This window comes from Eptatretus burgeri, chromosome 1 (genome assembly GCF_056783735.1).
Source record: "Eptatretus burgeri isolate ZD-2024b chromosome 1, Ebu_testis_v1, whole genome shotgun sequence".
NCBI classification, from domain to species: Eukaryota; Metazoa; Chordata; class Myxini; order Myxiniformes; family Myxinidae; genus Eptatretus; species Eptatretus burgeri.
Genome location: NC_140961.1, coordinates 33066575 through 33089591, shown reverse-complemented (window position 1 = coordinate 33089591; position 23017 = coordinate 33066575). Strand labels below are relative to the sequence as shown.

The window sequence follows — 23017 nt, the reverse complement described above, 5'->3', positions numbered from 1 at the left end:
TGTGAGGGAAAAAGTGCATTGGGTGTGGGTGAAGGTCTGGGTGTGTGGGGTGTGGGGGAGTGCTTGAGTGTGTGAGGTGCGGGGAAAAGTTTTAGTGTGTGGGGTGCGGGTGAAGGCTTGGGTGTGTGAGGTGCGGGGGAAAGTTTTAGAGAGTAGGGGACGGGCAAGCATTTACAGGGTGGAGGGAGAGGGGAGGATTGAGAGGGTGGTGTGAGGAGGGTGGCACAAATGTGGGACATGAAGCTTTGAGGGGGTGTGGTGGGGGGGGGGGGTGGGGGGGGTGGTTGCTTTTCCTGATCCCATGTTTCCAATTTTGATAGACGGAGATAAAAAAAAAATCATGGCAGCACTTGTTAAATGGATGGAGAAACACTGCGCTGGATGAGCAGGAGTTGGGGTGGGAGGTTTGTGGACGAGGCGCAGAACAAACAAAAACCTCAGAAAAATAATCCTTCTGAAGAAGAACAACAAGAGACATATCGTGGTGGGGAAGCGGAACATGCACAGCATTTGTGAAGAGGAAACAAGGGTTGAAATGCATTCTTAAAATGATGTTTTTTTTAAAGAAGAAGAAGCGTTTTATTTATTTAATGTAGATTCCGTTTGGAGAGAAGAGGGGAGGGGAGGGGGGAGGGGAGGGGGGATGTAGAACCAGCAGCAGAAGGAAATTCAATGGAAATGAGAATCATTATTCGGTGAAGGAAAATACAATTTTTTGTTGTTTTTTTTGTTTGTTCTGATTTTTCGAATTGAGAAGAATAGGGATCGGATAATGTTGAGGAAATAGAAGCGGAGTACCCGGGAATATACCCAGGACCGATTTGCTGAAAAAAAACTCTCTTTCCGAGGAACTATAGTCTTTACACAACTGCACACAACTATAGTCATAGATAGCAGGCATTGAAATTTACTTTATTGTGATTCTACTCAAATTAAGGTCCACTTCGTATATCACCGCGTATAACACATGCGGGAGGAGGACATTCGGAGATGTCTGTGCAATTCACGTGAATTAAAAAAAGACATTAAGAAAATCTATTAGGTATTTAAACCTGTGATCCCGACATCATGAGCTACATGCTCAGATGAGAATACCAAAAACAGCAATCCATACAAGGGACAATGATGTGAGTGCAGGAGGAGGGGGGGGAGGTGTGGGGGGGGGGGTGAAGGAATAGCTGTTAAATTCCTGATAATGGAATAAAATGTTTGTTCACAGTTCATTCCTTATGAGGCAAGGTGAGATGAAATTTACACCGATTTCATAATGGCCCTGAAAAGACGACACTCTCTAATGAAGATAGACTGTGCAGATTTGGTCGAAGATGGCGTGACACCGTTTGAAACGTCAATACAACATTGTACAGTACTTACTGTAATATATACAAACACACACCAACAAAATGGTCACATGTGTGCTTATTAGAAATGCAACAATTCTGACATCGCTTCACTTTCCCAAAAAAAACATTCACGGTCAGCAGTTAACCAAAATGGCTCATTTTGTAATACAATTAAAATACACTCTACTGTAAACCAAACTAAGTAAACTAGATGCAATGTGAAGGATCTACTTGTTGTCTTTTATATTATTATTATTATTTTGATATCCAACATATAAAGCTCTTTCCAGCCACTCACTAAGGCCGAAGTCACATTTGCTCTACGGTGAGGATACGGCGGCCGTACTCCCTCTGAATTGACAGAAACGTGCGGTGGCCGCAGAGTTTCTGCGGTGGCCTCAGGGTGGCCCTACGCCGTATGGCTATATTTTACAGGCCGTAAGGGTCGCCGTGGAATTATAACACGGAGTTATAACTTTTTTCATTTCTATGTTCACTGTAGCAATTCGACAAGCCGAAACAAAAGAACTGGTAAAAAAAAAGAAAAAAAAAAGAACCCACTAGTTACCGTCCGTCTGGCCGCACGTTCGCCTTAGGGCCCCCCTGCGGTCCCCCTGTGGTCGCCTTGCCGGCACCTTGCGTCTGCCTTGAAAATTATATGGCTGCTGCAGGAACGCCCTAAGGTCACCGTGCGACATCAAATCAAAGACCGTACGGCAACCCCACGTTTTCGGTCTCCACAATTTCTAAATATGCCGTGCAGCTCCCCGAAAAATAAAAACATATGTGACTGCTACATTGTGTGACCGTGGAAATACTGCGGCCGCCGTATAATTGCTAGTGGCCGTAGATTTTGGAGACCCCACGGCCGCCGTGGCAAATGTGACTTCGGCCTAACTCACTGACTGATATTAAAGATCGGCACCTTCCGGGTGATGTCGAAAGCTGAAATTTTTGGTGCCAATGGACATCGAAGCCGATACACAGGGAGAAATCACAGAACCGTCAAACAACGTCCGTAAATCAAAAATATAAATAAATGAAAAAAAAATAAATGAAAATGCAGTTGAGAGACTCAAGACAATGGGGAAGCACAATAATTTTGCGTGCTGATGGACATCGAAGCCAATACACCAATAAAAACCAGAGAGTTGGTGTCAAAGCCACCCAATGCCCACCTGTTTATACATTTATCATTTTTAAAACACTAGTCTAATCATATTTTTTATAAACCATTGCCATGAAGTCTGATCCAAATAATTTTAAAGCAATATTTGTATTTGTATATTGTAATCAGTAAAATATAGTGTGGGAGATAAAAACATTAGAAAGGAAATAAGTTGCACCAAAAACTTTAACATTTTCACGCTCACGCTCACGCCGGGGGTATCACTATAGCTCTCTGTTCTTCGAACAGGCGAGCTCAAAATCACAGAACCATCGGAAAGCATCCATAAATGAAAGTATAAATAAATTTAAAAAATAAATGAAAATGAATAAATAAAAAGTAAAATGCAGGTGAGTGACCTGAGACAATGGGGAAGCACGGTTCGTATGCTTACGCAATATGTAAGTATACCCCGTCAGTATATATATATATATATATATATATATATATATATATATATATATATATATATATATATGTATACATCAAAACCCTCCCCTAACTCAAACAAGTTTGATTCAATTCTTTCATGAACCGGCTGGCCAGGCCTGATGCTCGACTGAAGGTGCAGGAATTTATCCAGGGAGCTGGCAATAACTCACTTATTTTACGAAAGCCACCACGAGATCTTTAATGTGTTCCAATGACTGGTGTTGGCAGATGGGTCCTCTGGCTTAACATCCTTCTGATGGATGACACACCCATTGATGTATCATCCTGCATGCAAAACACCAGGGTGACAGTTTGTAGCTGTGTCGAAATTCAAACCCAGGCGAGACAGCTCAAAGGCGAGTGCGCATACAAGTATGTCAAGCTATCCTGCCAGCCCTGTTACTGCTGTTCCTGTAATTCCAATTTTTTTGTTAGTTACATAAATCTGTGTCTTGTGCTGCTCTACAGAGATACAGAAAAGGAGGTCAGCCTACATCATCCCAATGCATCACAAATAACCATCATGTTGGCTGTCATTCCCCAAGGAACCAAAAATAGGAGGAGGAAATTCATTCCTAATTCATTGGAACCTTTTGTTGGGATAATAGAACACAATTTATATCCATACACTGCCAACAAGGAAGGCATGCTGCAAATTGCATTGGTATAGGCTGCCATTCCCTGATTAGGCAGTTTAATAAATTGATGTTCTCTCTCTTAACCCAAAGCCCTCAGAGATTTTAAGAAGCTGCTCTCCAACGTGGTACAAACATCACCATTTCATGGAGTTACGGTCTCTGATCACCTACGAAATAATGAGGGCATGATATGGGTGAAATAGTAGTTGAAAATTAGGCCGAGTATTGGAAGAATGAGCAGCTTGCAAGAGACCAGCATGGCTGATCATTGATCAACCTTTGCCCGGGACAGGGAGGGACTCAATTTATGGTGACATTATGGAATCCTTCTTGAAGTGAAGAATGAGGGGGAAGATTTACACCCACACGCTCCATCACCTGATGAATGGAGGAAATGGGGATAATAAATAAATAAATAAATCAAATGCACCGTGGAAGTGCCAAGATTATATTTTTGTCATGTTTTGGAGATAACAATGGCAATGGTAATGGAATTGGTTGTTACAATCTGTTATGTAAGGGTTTATGGAGATATTATGGAAAATTTTTATACAAATAATTTATACATATTTAGTCACTTACATTTCGATTCTTGTTTCATGTCTAATCAATAAATTTCATTCAGTTCACATGTCTCAACCCCTACCAGCACCCATCCCCCCCACCCCACCCCCCACTCCCACCACCCACTCCCACCACCCACTCCCACCACAATAAATCATGGAAAAATAATTGCTTCTTAGGTTTCCATTTATTTCGATATATAGAAAATTACATCACAGCTTGCGTCTCTCTCTGTGGTCACAGTTCTGATCTGTTTTCCACGGAGAACATTATTTAATGTCCAGCGGTGAGATTTGGAAAATGAAATGAGCAATTTTACCAAGAAGAAACAAGATTGAACATTTCCACTTATATGGTGTGAAGAACAATTTATTTTTGCATGTAGAGTTCACAGTTACAAATACTGTATATCTGTAAAGGTGCCTGGCAATCCTTACTATAATTCACGGACCGGTGTGTGTGTGTGTGTGTGTGTGTGTGTGTGTGTGTGCGTGTGTGTGTGTGTGTGTGTGTGTGTGTGTGTGTGTGTGTGTGTGTGTCACGCTACTCCTCCTACAGTTCTGGGCTGATTACATCCAGACTTGCGACAGAGGATCAGCATGACCCCGATTAGTGTATCAGGGCTTTAAAAAAAAAATCTTTGCCAGTGGTCTTGGGGTGGGGAGGAGGAGGAGGAGGAGGAGATTGGGACCATACTCTGTGCAGAGTGTTGTTGCTGCCTAAGCAGTCTCCTTGGCTATTGGGCACAATCCTGGACGGGTCTCCACTCCGACACAGTATACCAGCATGCTGGCACTCATTTTGCCGGCCTCGGAAGGATGACAGGCTGAGTTAACCCCACCTGGTATTAATTCAACAGCTGAGCGGGATTTGAACTCAGGACCCCAGGATCCAAAGCCCACCACCCTAATAATTAAGCTAACACCAGGTGGGGTGAGGGGTAAGACGCAAATTATATCGATGTAAATGTGTGTCGTGTCGCTCCACCTCCAGGTGGTGGAGGGTATTACAAGTCTCCACCATTTACAGTACAGTATTCCTGTCCCCATGTTTTCCAGTGCAGCGAGATGTTTTGCCTATACATCGCCAAAATATAACGTATGCATCAGAAGAACGCGTTGCATGCTTGGAACAAGATCGCCCATCTGGCGGGTACTCTGCTGGTTATTTTTAATACATAGGTTCTACGGCTAATGGAAGAACTGATGCAGGCAGATGGATTGAGACCTTTGACAACACTGGACTTGACTTCAGACAAATTTAGCCAAGTGATCTTCGGGGAAGTATCTTAACTTCATGGTGCACCCTGGGCACTGGCGATGCCATATCATGACGTCGCTTTTCTCTCCGCAGTCATCGGAGCAATTCAGGAGAAATCTCCCCCTCCTCCTTCTCCTCTCCCTCCACAATAGATGATGACCCATGGGGTTTGTCCGTGCTCTATTCCCCAAATTCTGAGCATCAAGCAAGGAAGCAGCACGCACCATTTTAAAACTCATTGCTACGAATCGGCCCGTGTCAGGTTCAGAACTGCCAAACAACTCGACACAGAGCGAGCGCTCTAACCATAACGCCAGAGTCTGGTGAGTTGTGAATTGATTTCTCTTGGAAACGAATGAAATAATAAACGATTGGATTATTTATTTATTTATTTATTTTCTTTTTTGCAAGTGTTAATCGTTTAGGACAAACGTTCTCATGGCAACAGCATAGAGTTCAACAATATTTTAAAGTTTTGTCGCTTGGTTCACTCTCCTTATAGCTATTCTGTGCTCACCCGTTCCATTATAAACAGCCTGCTTGAAATAATGACCAGTCAAACTGTCCAAAAGATAACCAGAAGCACTTGTGGCGAACACTTGTGCCATTACAGTCCTGAAAACGATAATGTGACAGATGATGAATGTGCGTGCAGATAAAGCAGTGTTTCGGTCGGTGATAAAACAGCAACGGTAGTCAATGCAATAACGCCGATAATTGGAAAACAACTGCGCAACAGAAAACACCTGACAATTCAGGAAGAAAACAACAGATACAAAAAAAAAAGCAAGCAAGCAACCTCCTTCCCAAAGGAAAGTTAGAGATAAACCGACTTCGGTTTGGACAAAGTATGTGCTTACGTTCTTGAAGCCACGGTAAAGGATTTGAAGTTCCTTCTTACTGAACTTTGTCTGCTCCAGCAGTTGTCCAAGTCCCTCAGGCCGGTGGCGCACCGTGACCATCTCAAACTCATCCTCCAGGCTGTCTGTTGCCACAAAGCAGAGGGAGACAAATCAGCGTCGCCATTGAACTTAGGTTCACTTGGGGACTTCAAGATGGCAACCCAACAACGTCCCTTGTAAAAAAATTCCTCGGAAGAAACTCTTGAGAATACTCATAAAAATGGACGCCCTGTTTTTAACGGCGCATACAGTGTTTCGGGATGTCTACATCTCATGATATGGATCTTATTGCCACGTGTCTGGGCTCTGACTACGGTGCAGACAACGAGGGTTTCCCTCGAGAAAAATGAATAATTTCCACACTTTCTTCAAAGGTATTAACTTCTTGGAGGAGGAATGAAAAATAACAACATGCTTTAGTGGGGCTTCACTCAAACATGTCGTTATTGGCTTAATTCCTCCTCCAAGAAATGAATTCTAAGTTCAATTTAAGGATGAACAGCACCAATGATTGACACGACACCATCATAATTCAAGGGTTGTTGCTATCTGTAGCCCTTGTAATGAGACTGTAGGCATATTTAAGCTGCATTTTGTTTTTACCATAGAACCAAAGGACACTCTTTCCAGGGTACTAACTTGCATTGGCCTACTTAATTTTGAAACCGTGGGATATTTAAAAAAATAAATAAATCCATGAGCGCTCGCAAATAACTGGACTTAGCATCTTCTCCAATGATCACTCTGTGGGCATACCACCACCAGGAATACATTTTATAATTGATTCCTTTTTCATCAGGAATTAAACCCAGATTAGACAAAATTTCATGGCTGAAGACACAGCGACCGAAACTGCACTATCCTGCCATTGTCATGTGAGCACGGTGCACGTTGAGCAAAATAAGCACCAGCTATCTTTAAGTATTTGAGCTTTTCATTCTGATTCATGCCATCCATGCACAAAGGCAGAGATAAAACAAGGATAAGAAGAATATGATATATACTTCTGGTTAAACCCGATGAATTGAATTGGCCAGGGAAGACAGAGCGGAGAGAAGAATAAAGAAAATAGGCACAACTTGATCAAACCTGCTCCTGGTATGCAGAAAGCAAGACGAAAGGTAAGAATTTCTTCATTCAAGGCACAGAGAGACAGAGAGACAGAGACAGCAAGATTAAAAACACTTGCTTGGCTTGGCGAGTGGCGTGTGTTTGACACTCGAACACGTTACAAGTTTCAGGAGGCGGCGTTTAAGGCCTGGCTCCGTGCCGTGCTCAATTGTAGAGCCTAGAAAGGTCACACCGAGGTAAGACTGTGAGGCCAACACAATCACACCATAGAAAGAGCTTTTCACACCACTCGGTACTGTAGCCGCATACAAATCACTCACACAGTCTGGTGAACATCCAAGCACCTTTTACTCAAAGCTGCTTTTATTAGCACAAGTGCTTAAATAATTGCAAGTCTTGTTGCTTTAAGTACTCTAACAATTTCACTAATAGCTGGTTGCGGTGTCAGAAAGAGGGTGGTTGCATCACCATGGTTACCAGAAAAGCCTAAGAGCATGTCCCTCTTTCCTCCATTTCATCATGATGTGACAACATGTGACACTCATCATACAACAGACAAATTTATTGCAGAGCATCCAGGAAAATGGCAGTGATTAAAGAGCACCAAACAAATCTGCACCCTAATCTTTAGAATGAAAGTGTGGTTTTGCCAATTTTGAATGAAGCACACTTTGGGACTTGAAAATGCTTAATAATTCATCTATTTATTGAAAACATTAATAATGCAGAAGTTTTTGCTCCTCTACCTCCCCATAATGCACCGTGTATCCTGGTACAAAGTTGTCACATTGGAACTTTATCTCCATGACGAAATATCACATTACTGCCAGAACATCTCTGAATCTAAGGCTCTCGACAGTGTTAGAATCTCTCACGATAAGGCCCAAAGCAATGGTCTGTTGCTCTCACATTACAGGCAGGTTCATGATCTGTTTTTTGTTGCTTCTTCTACTCAGATATTTCTCCCTCCGCTCTTTCAGTCCTCTGATCCTGTCCAGCAACGCCAGGATGCACACATTCCTCCAGTAACAACTTGCTGGTTAGTCTTCCAAAATCCAGGCTGACCGCACACCTCAACACCTTTGTTCCTCGTTTCTCCCATTTATGGAAACAACTTCTGGAGGCCATTTTTCCCATTCTCCATCCATGGCGAGAAATCCATTTTCATTCTTGACATCCATGACTGTCCTCTACATGATCTGCTCTCTGTCTGCAAGCAGTGCACTGCCACCTCATCTCCCATCCTGACCGATGATCTTTATTACACCCATTAACCCCTTCCTAAACCAACCTCAGCAGTTTCCTCGCCCCACCCCACCACTCTCTCTCCCCCCCTCCCTCCCTCTCCAGCGTCCCACTCCCTCTCCGCTTCCTCGGCGTCCCACTCCCTCTCCGCTTCCCGGCATCCCACTCCCTCTCCGCTTCTCTGGCGTCCTACTCCCTCTCCGCTCCCTGGCGTCCCACTCCCTTTCCGCTTCCCTGGTATCCCACACAACCTCTCTACTTCCCCAGCCCTCTCTGCTGCCCCAGCGTCCCACTCCTTCTCTGCTTCCCCAGCGGCCCACTCCCTCTCTGCTTCCCCAGCGTCCTACTCCCTCTCTGCTTCCCCAGCGTCCCACACCCTCTCTGCTTCCCCAGCGTCCCACTCCCTCTCTGCTTCCCCAGCGTCCCACTCCCTCTCTGCTTCCCCAGCGTCCTACTCCCTCTTTGCTTCCCCGGTGTCCCACACCCTCTCTGCTTCCCCAGCGTCCCACTCCCTCTCTGCTTCCCCAGCGTCCTACTCCCTCTCTGCTTCCCCAGCGTCCCACTCCCTCTCTGCTTCCCCAGCGTCCCACTCCCTCTCTGCTTCCCCAGCGTCCCACTCCCTCTCTGCTTCCCCAGCATCCTACTCCCTCTCTGCTTCCCCAGCGTCCCACACCCTCTCTGCTTCCCCAGCGTCCCACTCCCTCTCTGCTTCCCCAGCGTCCCACTCCCTCTCTGCTTCCCCAGCGTCCTACTCCCTCTTTGCTTCCCCGGTGTCCCACACCCTCTCTGCTTCCCCAGCGTCCCACTCCCTCTCTGCTTCCCCAGCGTCCTACTCCCTCTCTGCTTCCCCAGCGTCCCACTCCCTCTCTGCTTCCCCAGCGTCCCACTCCCTCTCTGCTTCCCCAGCGTCCCACTCCCTCTCTGCTTCCCCAGCATCCTACTCCCTCTCTGCTTCCCCAGCGTCCCACACCCTCTCTGCTTCCCCAGCGTCCCACTCCCTCTCTGCTTCCCCAGCGTCCCACTCCCTCTCTGCTTCCCCAGCGTCCTACTCCCTCTTTGCTTCCCCGGTGTCCCACACCCTCTCTGCTTCCCCAGCGTCCCACTCCCTCTCTGCTTCCCCAGCGTCCTACTCCCTCTCTGCTTCCCCAGCGTCCCACTCCCTCTCTGCTTCCCCAGCGTCCCACTCCCTCTCTGCTTCCCCAGCGTCCCACTCCCTCTCTGCTTCCCCAGCATCCTACTCCCTCTCTGCTTCCCCAGCGTCCCACACCCTCTCTGCTTCCCCAGCGTCCCACTCCCTCTCTGCTTCCCCAGCGTGCCACTCGCGCTCTGCTTCCCCAGCGTCCCACTCCCTCTCTGCTTCCCCAGCATCCTACTCCCTCTCTGCTTCCCCAGCGTCCCACACCCTCTCTGCTTCCCCAGCGTCCCACACCCTCTCTGCTTCCCCAGCGTCCCACTCCCTCTCTGCTTCCCCAGCGTCCCACTCCCTCTCTGCTTCCCCAGCGTCCTACTCCCTCTTTGCTTCCCCGGTGTCCCACACCCTCTCTGCTTCCCCACCGTCCCACTCCCTCTCTGCTTCCCCAGCGTCCTACTCCCTCTTTGCTTTCCCAGTGCCCCACTCCACATCCTCCTTCCTCCCCCTGTCCATGCTCCCTTTTCCCCCATTTATGCCAACAGCACTTCCTCCCCCATCCCTATCTCTATGTACCTCCACCATCTGAGGTCTTTGCTCCAATTTGACAGATCTCTCGATCAAAGCTGGCATTATCTAACTTATGGGAGCTTTCCTCCTATAGGATGTCATCGATTCCTCAGTCTTTCCCTGGATATTGTCTTTTGTGATTCGACAGCCCTTTCCGGTGGTGGAGTTGTAGTTCATGTCAATAACTCCATTTCCTACTGTCCATGTACTACCCTTCCCCCTCCTAACCCCAAGGAGTACCTTTGGCTGTGCTTCCCACTGCTCAACCATCTCCTGTTTGTGCTGTACCATCGTTCTAACAAGGATGACTCCATTTACATCTCCTTCTCTACCAACTCTCTCTTCCCCATATGCGGTGATTCCGTCTGCCACCGAAGGCGGACGGTGGTTATGTTTTCACCCCTGTCTGTCTGTCTGTCTGTACTTGAGAAAAGCGAAGATTTTTCAAATACGCTACATTGGTTGGTTGCATGTGTTATTCTGTCTGTCTGTTAGTATGTCAATCGTCTACAGGTCACAATTTTAAACCAATCTTCACGAAACTTCACCAAATGGTACAGTCTGTCAAAATAAGAAGCCTTTTGATTTTGAGGACAAAAGGTCCACACAGGCTGAAAGTCAATGACTGAGGTTGTTCTTGTTCTTCTTTCGGCTGGTCCCGTTCGGGGTCGCCACAGCGGATCATCCGTTATGATCCGCATACTGATTTGGCATGGGTTTTACGCCGGATGCCCTTCCTGACGCAACCCTGGTCGCCTCTTACGACACAGGGAATAAGGATTGGGTTTCGCCATGATTCCGGGCTGCCCTACACCCTCTCATAGCGCGGCCCAACGCAGAGCACCCGTCCTCAAGCGATCCTCCAACCCAAGCCTCCGAGTAGCCGCATTACAGGCGCACGCCACTACGCCCGGTAAAGTCAATGACTTAGGTCCGTTTCTAAAATCCTCAATCTCCATCCGATTGACTTGAAATTTGAACAGGATGTGCATATCTGGTTACTGAATTCAACCACCAATAATTTTTGAGGTCAACATTGGTCAAAAAAACATCGGCCGATTTTCTAAAAATGTCAATTTTTATCCGATTGACTTGACATTTGAAGAGGATTTGCATATTTGGTCATTGAATTCAACCATCAATTATTTTTGAGGTAAAATTTGTTTCAGGAATTTTGCAAGTATCATGCTCTGCACGGCGTCTTTCTTGTTTGTCTATCTGTATGTGAACAGGATATCTCAAAAAGTTGTGGACAGATTCGGATGAAATTTGGTGGCCAGGTTGGGTGTAGGACAATGCCGAATTGACAAGATTTTCATGAATATCCGTGTCCAGATCTGGACTACCATAATTTTTTAAGTGATTCTTCACCATTGAGAGATGGGGCTACAAACTACATATATATATATGGATACAAACAAACACGACATAATAGTGACCGAAGCTTTTCGTGCTGCACATTGTACTGATCTGCACAGATAGAGATGGCAACCAGGTGCTGTGCAGTGGCAGATGAAGCAGGTACAGTGGCCGGTGGTTGCTGGATATTTCTACATGCTCACACTGGTTGTGTTCTAACCCTCACAATCTTTCTTCGAATCGCCAAGGGGACGTGTTGTTTGATCCGATCAGCCAATCTTAGTGTTGTGCGGCCCACGTACCGAGCTTCACATCGGCACTTAAACTCATAAATAACATTGCTGGTTTGTGAGGTGGGTCGCACATCCTTGTTGACTGACGTCAGCAAATGGCGAGAGGTAAAGATTACTCAGGGTTGCACAGCCAGAAACGTGTTGGACACAATATGTTTGATTTGTACTTCAAACCTTCGTGATGATTGTCCTTTCCAGGGCATCCTGATATAGACTGGACATTTGTCCGGACCAATCTTCCGATCTCTTGTCGTGTTTCAAAACTTGTGTGTGTATCACTTAACTATATGCTCAGGATAGCCATTCTCACCGAGTATATTCATGATTTTGTCAATTTCAGCAGGAAGATTACAAGGTGAACAAATCCTCTCTGCTCTGTTAACCAGCAGCACGAAAAGCTTCGGTCACCATTATGTCGTGTTTGTTTGTATCCATATTAAAGTTCTGTAGTACCAAACATCTGTTGATATATATCACAATATCTCAAAAAGTTATGGGCAGAACTAGACGAAACTTGGTGGACAGGAGGATCCAGGAGGACAGTATCTTTTGCTGAAGATCCAAATCTAGATCGAGATAAGAATTTTTTGTCATTTTTATAATCACATGGAAGACAAAGACGAAGCCCGAAAAAGTAAAGAGCAAAGATGGAGTCATCAGGAGGAACTGGAAAGGATTCTGGTTTCATCCACCACTCCACAACCTTCAAACCCATCCAGGCACTGCCAAGTGAGCCTTACAGAAAAATTTCTGTAATAATTCACTTCTCCTTGGAGAGATAGATCACGGAAGATCTTCTTCTTCTTCTTCTTCTTCTTCTTCTTCTTTCGGCTGCTCCCGTTCGGGGTCGCCACAGCAGATCATCCGTATGCTCCGCATAGTGATTTGGCACATGTTTTACGCCGGATGCCCTTCCTGACGCAACCCTGGTCGCCCGATAGATCACGGAAGATATATACATATATATATATATATATATATATATATATATATATATATATATATATATATATATATACATATATATATATATATATATATGGGTCAGTTTTCATCTTCCTGGAAGTTATGCAAAATCAGTGCAATAAACAGACAAGGTGCAAAAACGGGTCCTCTTAACTACAGGCCTAGAAGCTTCCTTCAAATTATAAGCAAGGTAATGGAATCTATCATTGCAGTTGACATAAAATCCTTCGATCCTTTTCTCCGACGGCCTGATCTCAGATCAGTTCGGTTTCAGACTGGGCCATTCCACACATGACATGGTGATTCTACTCTCCCAGCAATGGCTGGAAGCCCTTAATCTCAGACGAGATCATGGCCGTCTCTCTGGATATATCTCAAGCATTTGGTACAGTATGGCAACCTGCCTTGATCTCTGAACTCACTGCTTCTGGCAACCAAGGTCAGCTCCTCTCATGGATCACTGATTTCCTCCACTCCCATATTCAGCAGGTAGCTGTTGACGGGATACTCTCATCTCCTCTCCCTGTCAAGGCTGAAGTGCCCCAAGGCAGTTTATTGGGCCAATTATATTGTTCCTAATCTTCATCAATGACCTTTCCGATTCCAGAGAAAATCCTGCCCTTCTCTTTCCTGATGATTCCACCCTCTGCCCTTTAATTTCTCATCCTTCACACTGGCAGGCTGCAGCATCTTCACTCTGCACATCTTGATAGAATCAGGAGCTGGTCCAATACTTGGAATTATGTGTTTCAACCCCAACAAATGCCAAAGTCACCATGTCTCTCTGAAAGACCATCTGGTAACCGACCTCCCCCCCCTCCAGTCTACTTCCGAAACAAACCACTTGAAGGGGTTAAATCACTCAAACATTTGGGCCTCACCATGATCTTTCTTGTGCAGACCATATTTCCATGATCGCCTCCAAAGCCAGCCACCGACTGGGTATCCTTCGCTGTGCAAGGTCTTTTTTGGAGAATTTGAACTTTTAACAACCTACCAGGCCTTCATTGACAGCTCGATGAAGTACTGCTCTCCCATTTGGGGTGATGCCCCAGCCTCACACCTCGTACTTCTTGATGCCATCGAAAGCCAAGTCGTCAGAATCATTGGGCTCTCCCCAAGACGAAGCTGAATGGCTTGGCCTGTTACTTTCACATCACAGACAGGTTGGTAGCCTCTGTATTCCAACACCTCCTTTTGATCCTTACACCCTCTGCTATTTCTTCACTCTGTCCCTCCCAGGTATCTGTAGGGCACCATATGTAGGGCACTGTAGGGTCTGCCAGTCACCATATGCTTGTTAAACTCCAAAAATCCAGGCTGACTGCACACACGCCACTCAATTGTTTGTATTCTCTCTCTCTCTCTTGTGGGACCAACTTATCTCCAGTCTGTTCAGTACCATTCTTCCCTCCAGGGCTTCAAGACAGCTGTTCCTCACTACCTCAGGTTATCCCCCATCCATACTCATGATCTCTTCCACCCTAAATGACTCCATTGCCCAGCACTCCATTTTTACAGGTCATCGTGACCTTTTTTCATTTGTTAGTTGTCGGTTGCTTTGTTTCTATTCTGTTTCATCCCCACTTTCCCCTTCCTCTTGCTATTTTTCAGCTTGTTCACCCCATGTGTCCTTCTCCCACCTTGATCTCACTTCTATTCTGCTGTTGGTGTTTCCCCATTTCCATTTTGTTCCCTTGCATTCCGCTCGAGCTGTTCCATGAGCCTCGATCATGCGTACAAAAACAAATAAAGATCTTAAATTAGATGAAATTCATTGCAAGAGTGGAATTTGTACATATAACATAAGTAAGATGATGGTTTAGGTTAATGGGGTAGAGCTTAAAAGAAATGTGATCGTTTCTTAAATAAAGTGGAGTCCTAACTAGTAGAACGAGTACGCAGAACAACACATTTTGTTCTAAGCAATGGAACTTTTGGTTGGGAATCCCGTTTTAAAGAACGATTTTCAACTTGATATAATGAACAGTGAAAGATAGAATTTTGCATAATGGGGAGCGAAAGGAGCAAAAACCATTCACACTGAACACTAATTATCGCTGAGGTCTATTCCCTTGTGAATGGAGCCAAAGGGGAAGGGTGCCACCACTCAGCACCCCCTGTGAAGTTAAACTGGTGCTAAATCCACATGACCATTCCGCATAGCAGTCAGTAGTTGTGTATTTTGGCAACCAAACAATCTTTGGAACCTTAAATTATCACTAATCATACATTCTCAACTCAAGCCTTGCAGCTACGCACACATTTCAAAACCAAGACTTTTGCCAGCCCAGTAAAGTAACGGTTACAGAAAGTCCTTTTGAAAAGTCACTTGAAATGCTTCCATGATGGAGCCATCAGTTTGGAAAGTTAAAACTAATACTGTGCAATGATGTTGCTTTGACTCACATGATCGATTCCCGCAAGCAAACCGGTTTCTCTCTGCGTGTAACTAACCACGGCGCTCGTACTTGCAGTCTTCAAAATGGTCAAACTCCTTTAGAAACGTGCGAAACCGGATAGCCGAAGAGACCGGTTGGCTCAATGCAAATTGCTCGTTTGGAAAAGGTCAATTCGAGTCAGAAGGCTGGATTTAAAACTGCCTCTGGGAAACTTCTTCAAAGGATCAAACCAGACGAGACACCGCTGCGCCGCGGTAAAGAGGTAAAATGGAGCGTTGCTTCGCAGCGGGTCAGACTCGCTTGGACTTGTTATGACATGTGCAGACTTAGCACATGTATTTTGAGACATCATAAATTCACGACCGAACATTTTAATAACCCCAAACCGAGCTTGCAAGCATTGAATAAATTCCTTTCTAAACTTGAACTAAAGTTTCTGCTTCGTTTGCATCAAAAAGGGCAGAAAAAAAAAACCTCGTGTGCCAATAGCACGTATTTTGCCAGCAAGCGGATTAACATGAAATCTCTCAAACTCCGGAATAATAACGGATGAGTGAGGAAGGGAAGGACGAAGAACCGTACATGCCATTACTGTGAGAGCCATCGACCAAAGGAACTATGTAATATTCACACGAGATTATTAGAGCTAAACCACAAAACGGAAATGATAAAATTGGACGTTCTTTGACCTTCCAACAACAAAATGGCTGTTTCTGCAAATGTAAGTCTTAGGTCAAAGTTTTAGGTGCATTGCACATGTAATGCATCATATAGGTAAATAACATGTTGTCAGCCAGCAGTGAAGTCACACGGTGGAAATGGGTCAGGCAAAGAACTATCCTGAAGAATGAAGCAAATGAGTCGAGCGAACAATCCATGTGATGGATTGAAACCATGGTAACCCATTGTTATACTCTCTTGGAAACCAATGAACAATTTTCAATACTGTCAGTGTCGGCTCTCGCACGCAAGTCCATCTCAAATGTAAAATCACTTTCTAACTCCATGATATGAATGCTCATATAGTTTTGGCGCAAAGTCTGTTCATAAGGCCGAAGTCACATTTGCTCTTCGGCGAGGATACGACGGCCGTACGCCCTCTGAATTGACAGAAACGTGCGGTGGCCGCAGAGTTTCTGCGGTGGCCTAAGGGTGGCCCTACGCCATTTGGCTATATTTTACAGGCCGTAGGGGTCGCCGTGGAATTATAGCATAGAGTTATAACTTTTTTTCATTTCTACGTTTGCCGTAGCAATTCGACAAGCCGAAACAAAAGAACTGGTAAAAAAAAGAAAGAAAAAAAAGACCCCACTCGTTACCGTCCATCTGGCCACACGTTAGCCTTAGGGCCCCCCTGCGGTCCCCCTGTGGTCGCCTTGCGGGCACGTTGCGTCTGCCTTGAAAATTCTATGGCCGCCGCAGGAACGCCCTAAGGTCACCGTGCGACATCAAATCAAAGACCGTACAACACCCCCACGTTTTCGGTCTCCACGATTTATAAACACCCCGTGCGGCTCCCCAAAAAATAAAAACATATGTGACTGCTACATTGTGTGACCGTGGAAATACTGCGGCCGCCGTATAATTGCTAGTGGCCACAGATTTTGGAGACCCCATGGCCGCCGTGGCAAATGTGACTTAGGCCTAAAGAACTTGCTGGGGATCTTCATTTTATGTGGACTAAACTTCTTACTATTTACAAAATATTTGTCTGTGCTGCAGAAAACCTCCTGCCGCCCAACTAAAGGAATCGTCCTTCAATTTTCATTACCGTGCTGATTGAAGGTAATAAAAATTAATTAATTAACTCTTATTACTATAGAAAAACAAACAAACGTCCTTACCGTGTTGTTCAGACAACACAGTGGAACTCCTTGCAAGTGAAATTTCATAAACATCGCGAGTATAACCCACAAAGTTGACAATCCTCGATTGTGGCCGAGCAAGATACACCGTTTCCAGATAGCAGCATCCCACGGTGGTGGTGATAACAGTTTGTCACCACCCGGCTCCGCGTCTGGCACCGCTATCCCGTAGCTCAGTCAAATGTAATTACAAGTTCATTGGAAACTCTCATGGCCTTACAGACGCGTGCTCATGATTAATCTTGGGACCTCGGGGCTGTGGAAATTTTCCTTGGCATCGTGTTAGCAGGTGCGATGGGAGCAACATTTCATTGTGTTAGAGGTGGCAAATCGAGTTTCATGTTCTGGCCGTGTCAATGCTTCTTTAGGAGCTCCATGTGGAGGATGTGTGGTTTTGGTAGCTTCTCATTTCTCACTACTTTGAGGTGTTGGGCACCGGATGGTATGATTGCACATTTGTGAAGCTGCTGTGGCGAGAGATGCAGCTATCTCCCTCAGACATGGACCATTGGAGGGTATCATGCACTAGTCCATGACTAACCATGTCAGTTGTCTGTGCTAACCGTGACAGCAGCGATGTGAGATAACCTGCAGGCACTAAAGGCTTGTGATGCATCGGTGCGTCCCAGGTGTCCGACTTGCTTATAATACGAAGGTATTGCGGCATTCGTTTTTGGGATTACTCGAATGCTGCCATGATTTCTGCGCTGCTTGGTGACCGCTCAATGGAAATTTGATTGATGAGGATGTGTAAGAGGACACCAAGGGTAGAAGTGTTGTTTTTTTTGTATATGAAGTCAAGGCTCGTGGAAGAGCGAGAACACAGAACGTATCAGGACATAACAGCGCAGAAGCAACAGCAGAAAGAGAGGGGTCACCAACAGCAGGAGTGAGGGCAATATAAGTTCACGTATCCCCAAAATTTCAGTTCATGTACTTCCCCTCCATCTCCCTCTTCATTACATCGAACTTTCCCTGATTCAATGACCTTACATTACATGTTACAATTTGGTGAACGTTTGAGAAGCTCAGAGTTCGTCTTTCAGTTGTGGAGACCTCGGCGACCTGTATTTCCTTGCGTGTTTGATCCTGTCCCATAAACTCATGTCCAACTTCTGGTGACATTCATGATCAGATTTATCCAAACATCCCTATCTTGCGCTGCTTCCTGAAGCTCTGGGAGTTAGGTTGCAGCCTTTACCCCCATCCATCCAGCACATACAAGGTCTGCCTTTTCCTCTTCTTCCCTCAAACCATACCCAGCATTGTTGACTTCTCCAGACTTTCGTTTACTGCACGCATGATGTGTTCAAGTGTGACAGTTTCTGTTTTAGTATCAGCGCTTCTAATGTACATGGTGGTCCAATTTCTTCCAGCTCCCATTTGTTTGTCCTTCTTGCAGTCCATGAGATTTTTTAGCATTAATCTCCATCATCATTTTTCAAAACTGTCAATCTTCTTCCTTCCTTTCTTTTTCATTGTCCATGATTCACATCCATACGTTGCAACTGAAAATACTAGAGGATTCACCAACCTCCACGTTGATTTGTGTTGTCAAATCCACCACTGATTCGCTTTCCTCTTTCCACTCTCAAGTAAATCTCTTCTACCTTCGCTTTGTTCTCATTATCTTGTTTTAATTTTAAATTTGTGATTGATATGCTGGTTATTATTGTGCTCTAATTAACTTATGGAGATTGGAAAATGAAAACCCTGTGTGGTACTCCCTCCTAACTCAATGTTTATTTATAATCTTTTTTTTTTTTGCTCCTCCATGATTGATGTGTAATTTTGGAGGTTTTGTAAATATTAAATGTGTAATGTGAGCTGCAACCTCAGAAAATCCTATTTCATTCTCTGTCTCTCTGTCTCTCTGTCTCTCTCTCTGTCTCTCTCTCTGTCTCTCTCTCTGTCTCTCTCTCTGTCTCTCTCTCTGTCTCTCTCTCTGTCTCTCTCTCTGTCTCTCTCTCTGTCTCTCTCTCTGTCTCTCTCTCTGTCTCTCTCTCTGTCTCTCTCTCTGTCTCTCTCTCTGTCTCTCTCTCTGTCTCTCTCTCTGTCTCTCTCTCTCTCTCTCTCTCTCTCTCTCTCTCTCTCTCTCTCTCTCTCTCTGTCTCTCTCTCTGTCTCTCTCTCTCTCTCTCTCTCTCTCTCTCTCTCTCTCTCTCTCTCTCTCTCTCTCTCTCTCTCTCTCTCTCTCTCTCTCTCTCTCTCTCTCTCTCACACATAGGATCACCTATCAAACATCAGGTAAAACTTTGTGATGACCCAGAGGGAAATTTCCTGGAACTTCTTGATAAGACTTCCTGCCATTCACTGACCTACTCTGACATCATCTCCAAGCTCGCCTCCAACAAGAGGCCATGCTTCATTTGACCATCTTCCACCATTCCAATCCTCCCTTCATACTGCCCACTTGCTCACGGCATACAAGGCCTTCAGTTTCAGACTTAAGAATTATATCTCTTAATCGGGTTGTTTTGCTGTTGTCGAACTATGGAGACCAAAGATTGGTGATTTACCGACAACTTCTGTCAGGAGGCTCAGGTACAAGGCCTACTGCTCGACCACTGAAGGCTTGCCATCATCTCTGAATGATGAAATGAGAAAATGAAAATTCAAGATGTTCAACAACAAACCATCATGTGGCAAACAACTGCAAGCAATGCGCTGCGAGGATGACAAAGGAAGGAAGAATACAATACAGAAAGAGATGGGTTTGGACAGATTAGGATTCAGAAGGAAATTAATAAAATACAACAGTATAAAAACAGAGAAAAGGATCATGTGAGAAAATGCAAATAAATTGACCAAATTGGAAGGTCCAGCAATTTGATCAGAGGGTATTGATCACTTGTATGGGGGGAAAAAGACCGATAAAAAGGAAGAAATCAAAGAGCTGGACGTCGAGTAGTGATGTGTATCTACTTAACTCGAGAATGAGATTGAATTAATTATCTACAATAATTACAATGATAAATCAAGAAAGGCAGATCAACAAAATGTGAATGTGACATGAAATATCGAGCAAACATGATGTTATTCGGAGAGCTCGGTTAGAAAAGGAGAAAAATACAAGCTTAGTTTTAGTGTTTCCTCCTCTCTAGCTCCATCTTGCTCTCTCAGTCCTCTGACCCTCCACCACTCCTCCAGGAGACACGTCTTCTTCTCGTAAACCCCTCCTGCGTAAACCACCAAAATCCAGGCTAACTCCAATCTTTTGTTCCTCATTTTCTCCCCTTTGAGGAACTACCTTCCTGAGAAGATTTCCATTGTACTCCTTACTTCAAGGAAAAGTACACCAGACTTGGTGGTGCAATGGTTGGAACATCTGCTCTAAGTCTGGGAGGGTTGGTGATTCAAACCCTGGTAGAGTCACAACGAAGACTTAAAAATGGTATGTGCTGCTTCCTTGCTTGATTTTAAGCATTTAAAAGGCAGAGCATGGATAATCCCCAGAGGATGGTATCCATGGGGAGGAGGAAATTCATCTTTTGGAAATTCCCTGCTGGGTGTGGTGAGAAAGGTGGAGCCATTGTTATTGTGTCACTGGTACTGAGTGTTCCAGGACATGACAGCACTTCCCCCAATCTCAGTGGCTGTGTTTTGCTTGTCTCACAGTTCTGTGCTGTGTGTCCATTTCCACTATGAGCCTTAGATCCTGTTCAAAAAAAAGGGGGGTGGGGAAGCAGGCAGGTGAATTAGATGTCCTGCCATACCCCAGGCTTCCCATCTTTTATATTCCCATTAACTCTACCAAACTTAAAATTGTTAGTTGCAGATTACTGTGTTTCCTTCCCTCCTCTCTCTCCTTTTTTCCTGTTCATTCATTCCCTAGCTTGGAATATTCCATTGTTGTGCGACTTCCCCACTGTCAGTTTGTTGATTTTTTTTACTCTCAATCACCTCGCTCTTTCATCAGCCTCAATCTTGTATGGAAAAAAATATCATAAATTGATCTTAAAAGAGACGAACAACCTGCACGTAAAAGAAAAAAATGTTTGCGCAGACTGTAACTGCACAACAAGACAACTCATTGTGCTGCCCCACTAAAATCGTAAAACAACAACCAATAGGAGGCATCCATTGTTTTTGCACACACTCTAGAAATACAGCCAACTCAGTCAACTCATGAATGGCTGTTTCACCTGCTAAACAGGATCCGCTTAAAAACGAATCTAGACAATGTTAAACCACAGCATCAAAATGCAAAAATGAGAAATAACTCAGAAACGGTGTAATCGGTAGTTGAACAAATCAGATTCAAAGGAGAAGATTAAAGCTTTGGCTGAAAGATTATGAAGACAAGAAGCTCTAAATTGTAATTATAATAAGACGATAAAAATAAAACAAACAAAAAAAAGGATATAAACCTAATAGATGAGTACCAGCCCCGAGTCAAAGAGAACAAGTATATAGCAGAGCTGCAATCATGTAAGAAGGTTGGGGTTTCATCTCCGGTGAAGCCAAATAGGCAACTTCATATAAAATCCTTTCAAATTAAGATATTATTCAAGATTTGTAATAAACAAACTGTCATCTGAGAAATTATGATGGCTTCTTTGCTTTTCAGGTTGGTAAACAGCTTGCTATTGCAATATATCTATATATTACTGAAACTCTCATGTTGTATATCTGTATGTATGAATATTTGTTTGTCTGTACAGTATGTATGTATGTATGTATGTTCCCGAAATACAGCCAAAACGGTACACCATAGCGCAAAAATTTTAGGACCACCTAACTCACCATCCGCCTGCGGTGTGCAGTATCAAGATTCATTCAAATTGGGAAATGAAAAAAATTATTAAAAAATCAATTCCCAATTCAGTCAAGTACTCTTCGGGAGAATGTGATCAATGAAAACAACCTCAGCGGTACAGTTCGCTGGAGCTATGTTTTTTTTCTTGAAATGATTGTTTTCATCAACCGCTGTCACAACGGGAACCCAACGGGTTCACGGGTCGTCTTGTGTAATATATTAAGCTATTTCTAACCATACTCACTCACTGACTCATATTAAAGATCGGTACCTTCTGGGTGATATAGAAAGTTGAAATTTTGCATGCCAATGGATATCGAAGCCGATCCACTCGGAAAAAATTACAGAATGATCATAAAGCGTCTGCAAATGAAAATATAAATGAATCAAAAAAGAAAGAAAATAAATGAATGAAAAATAAATGCAAGTGAGCCACTCGAGACAATGGGGAAGCATGGTAATTTTCTGTGCCAATGGACATCGAAGCCTATCCACCAGGAAAAAAAACAGAACCATTGGAAAACATCCGTAAATGAAAATAGAAATAAATTAAAAAAATATCTATGAAAATAAATAAATGAAAAATATCTAATTCAGGTGAGTGACCCAAGACAATGGGGAAGCACAGTTCATTATTGTTTACAATGTGTAAGCATATGTTACTAGTATATACTGTATATGTATGTATATATATATATATATATATATATATATATATATATATATATATATATATATATATATATATATATATATATATATTGTTACGAATCCGCGCCCGCCGGCGTGTGGACAGCCGCTTTTAGCCGAATCGCGGCCGTACGCCCACCGGACGGCCAATTCAGTCGCGACTTTCCGGAACAATGCCGAAAGCCAGTCACGGGTGTGCTCCAAGCGCACACCACGGCCTAGTCAATATTCTACCCGCGCGCGACAGGGTCAATCGCCGAATTGTCGATATACCTAATTATTCGCGCGGGCAGACTACCGAGAGACCGTACCTCAGCGAGGTCTGCTTGGACACGAACCGCTTAAGCGGTTCGTTCCGTTCT

The 23017-nt window shown here is 44.3% G+C and overlaps 1 protein-coding gene across 5 annotated transcripts in view; it reads right to left on the bottom strand.

Annotated features, from left to right (window-relative positions):
• Window positions 1–23017, bottom strand: part of LOC147034178 (Kv channel-interacting protein 4-like) — a 129048-nt gene that overhangs the window by 18187 nt on the left and 87844 nt on the right. Inside the window, exons 1-3 of one of the 5 annotated variants that reach the window (XM_085878147.1) lie at window positions 15350–15598; window positions 7493–7595; window positions 6266–6386 (exon numbers count right to left, since the gene is read on the bottom strand). In XM_085878147.1, the coding sequence (XP_085734273.1) occupies window positions 6266–6367 (102 nt within the window). In that variant the 5' untranslated portion in view covers window positions 6368–6386; window positions 7493–7595; window positions 15350–15598. Of the gene's footprint in view, window positions 1–6265; window positions 6391–7396; window positions 7419–7492; window positions 7596–15349; window positions 15599–23017 lie in introns of those variants that run through there. The other 4 variants (XM_085878122.1, XM_085878136.1, XM_085878154.1 and 1 more) reach the window with 4 other exon arrangements.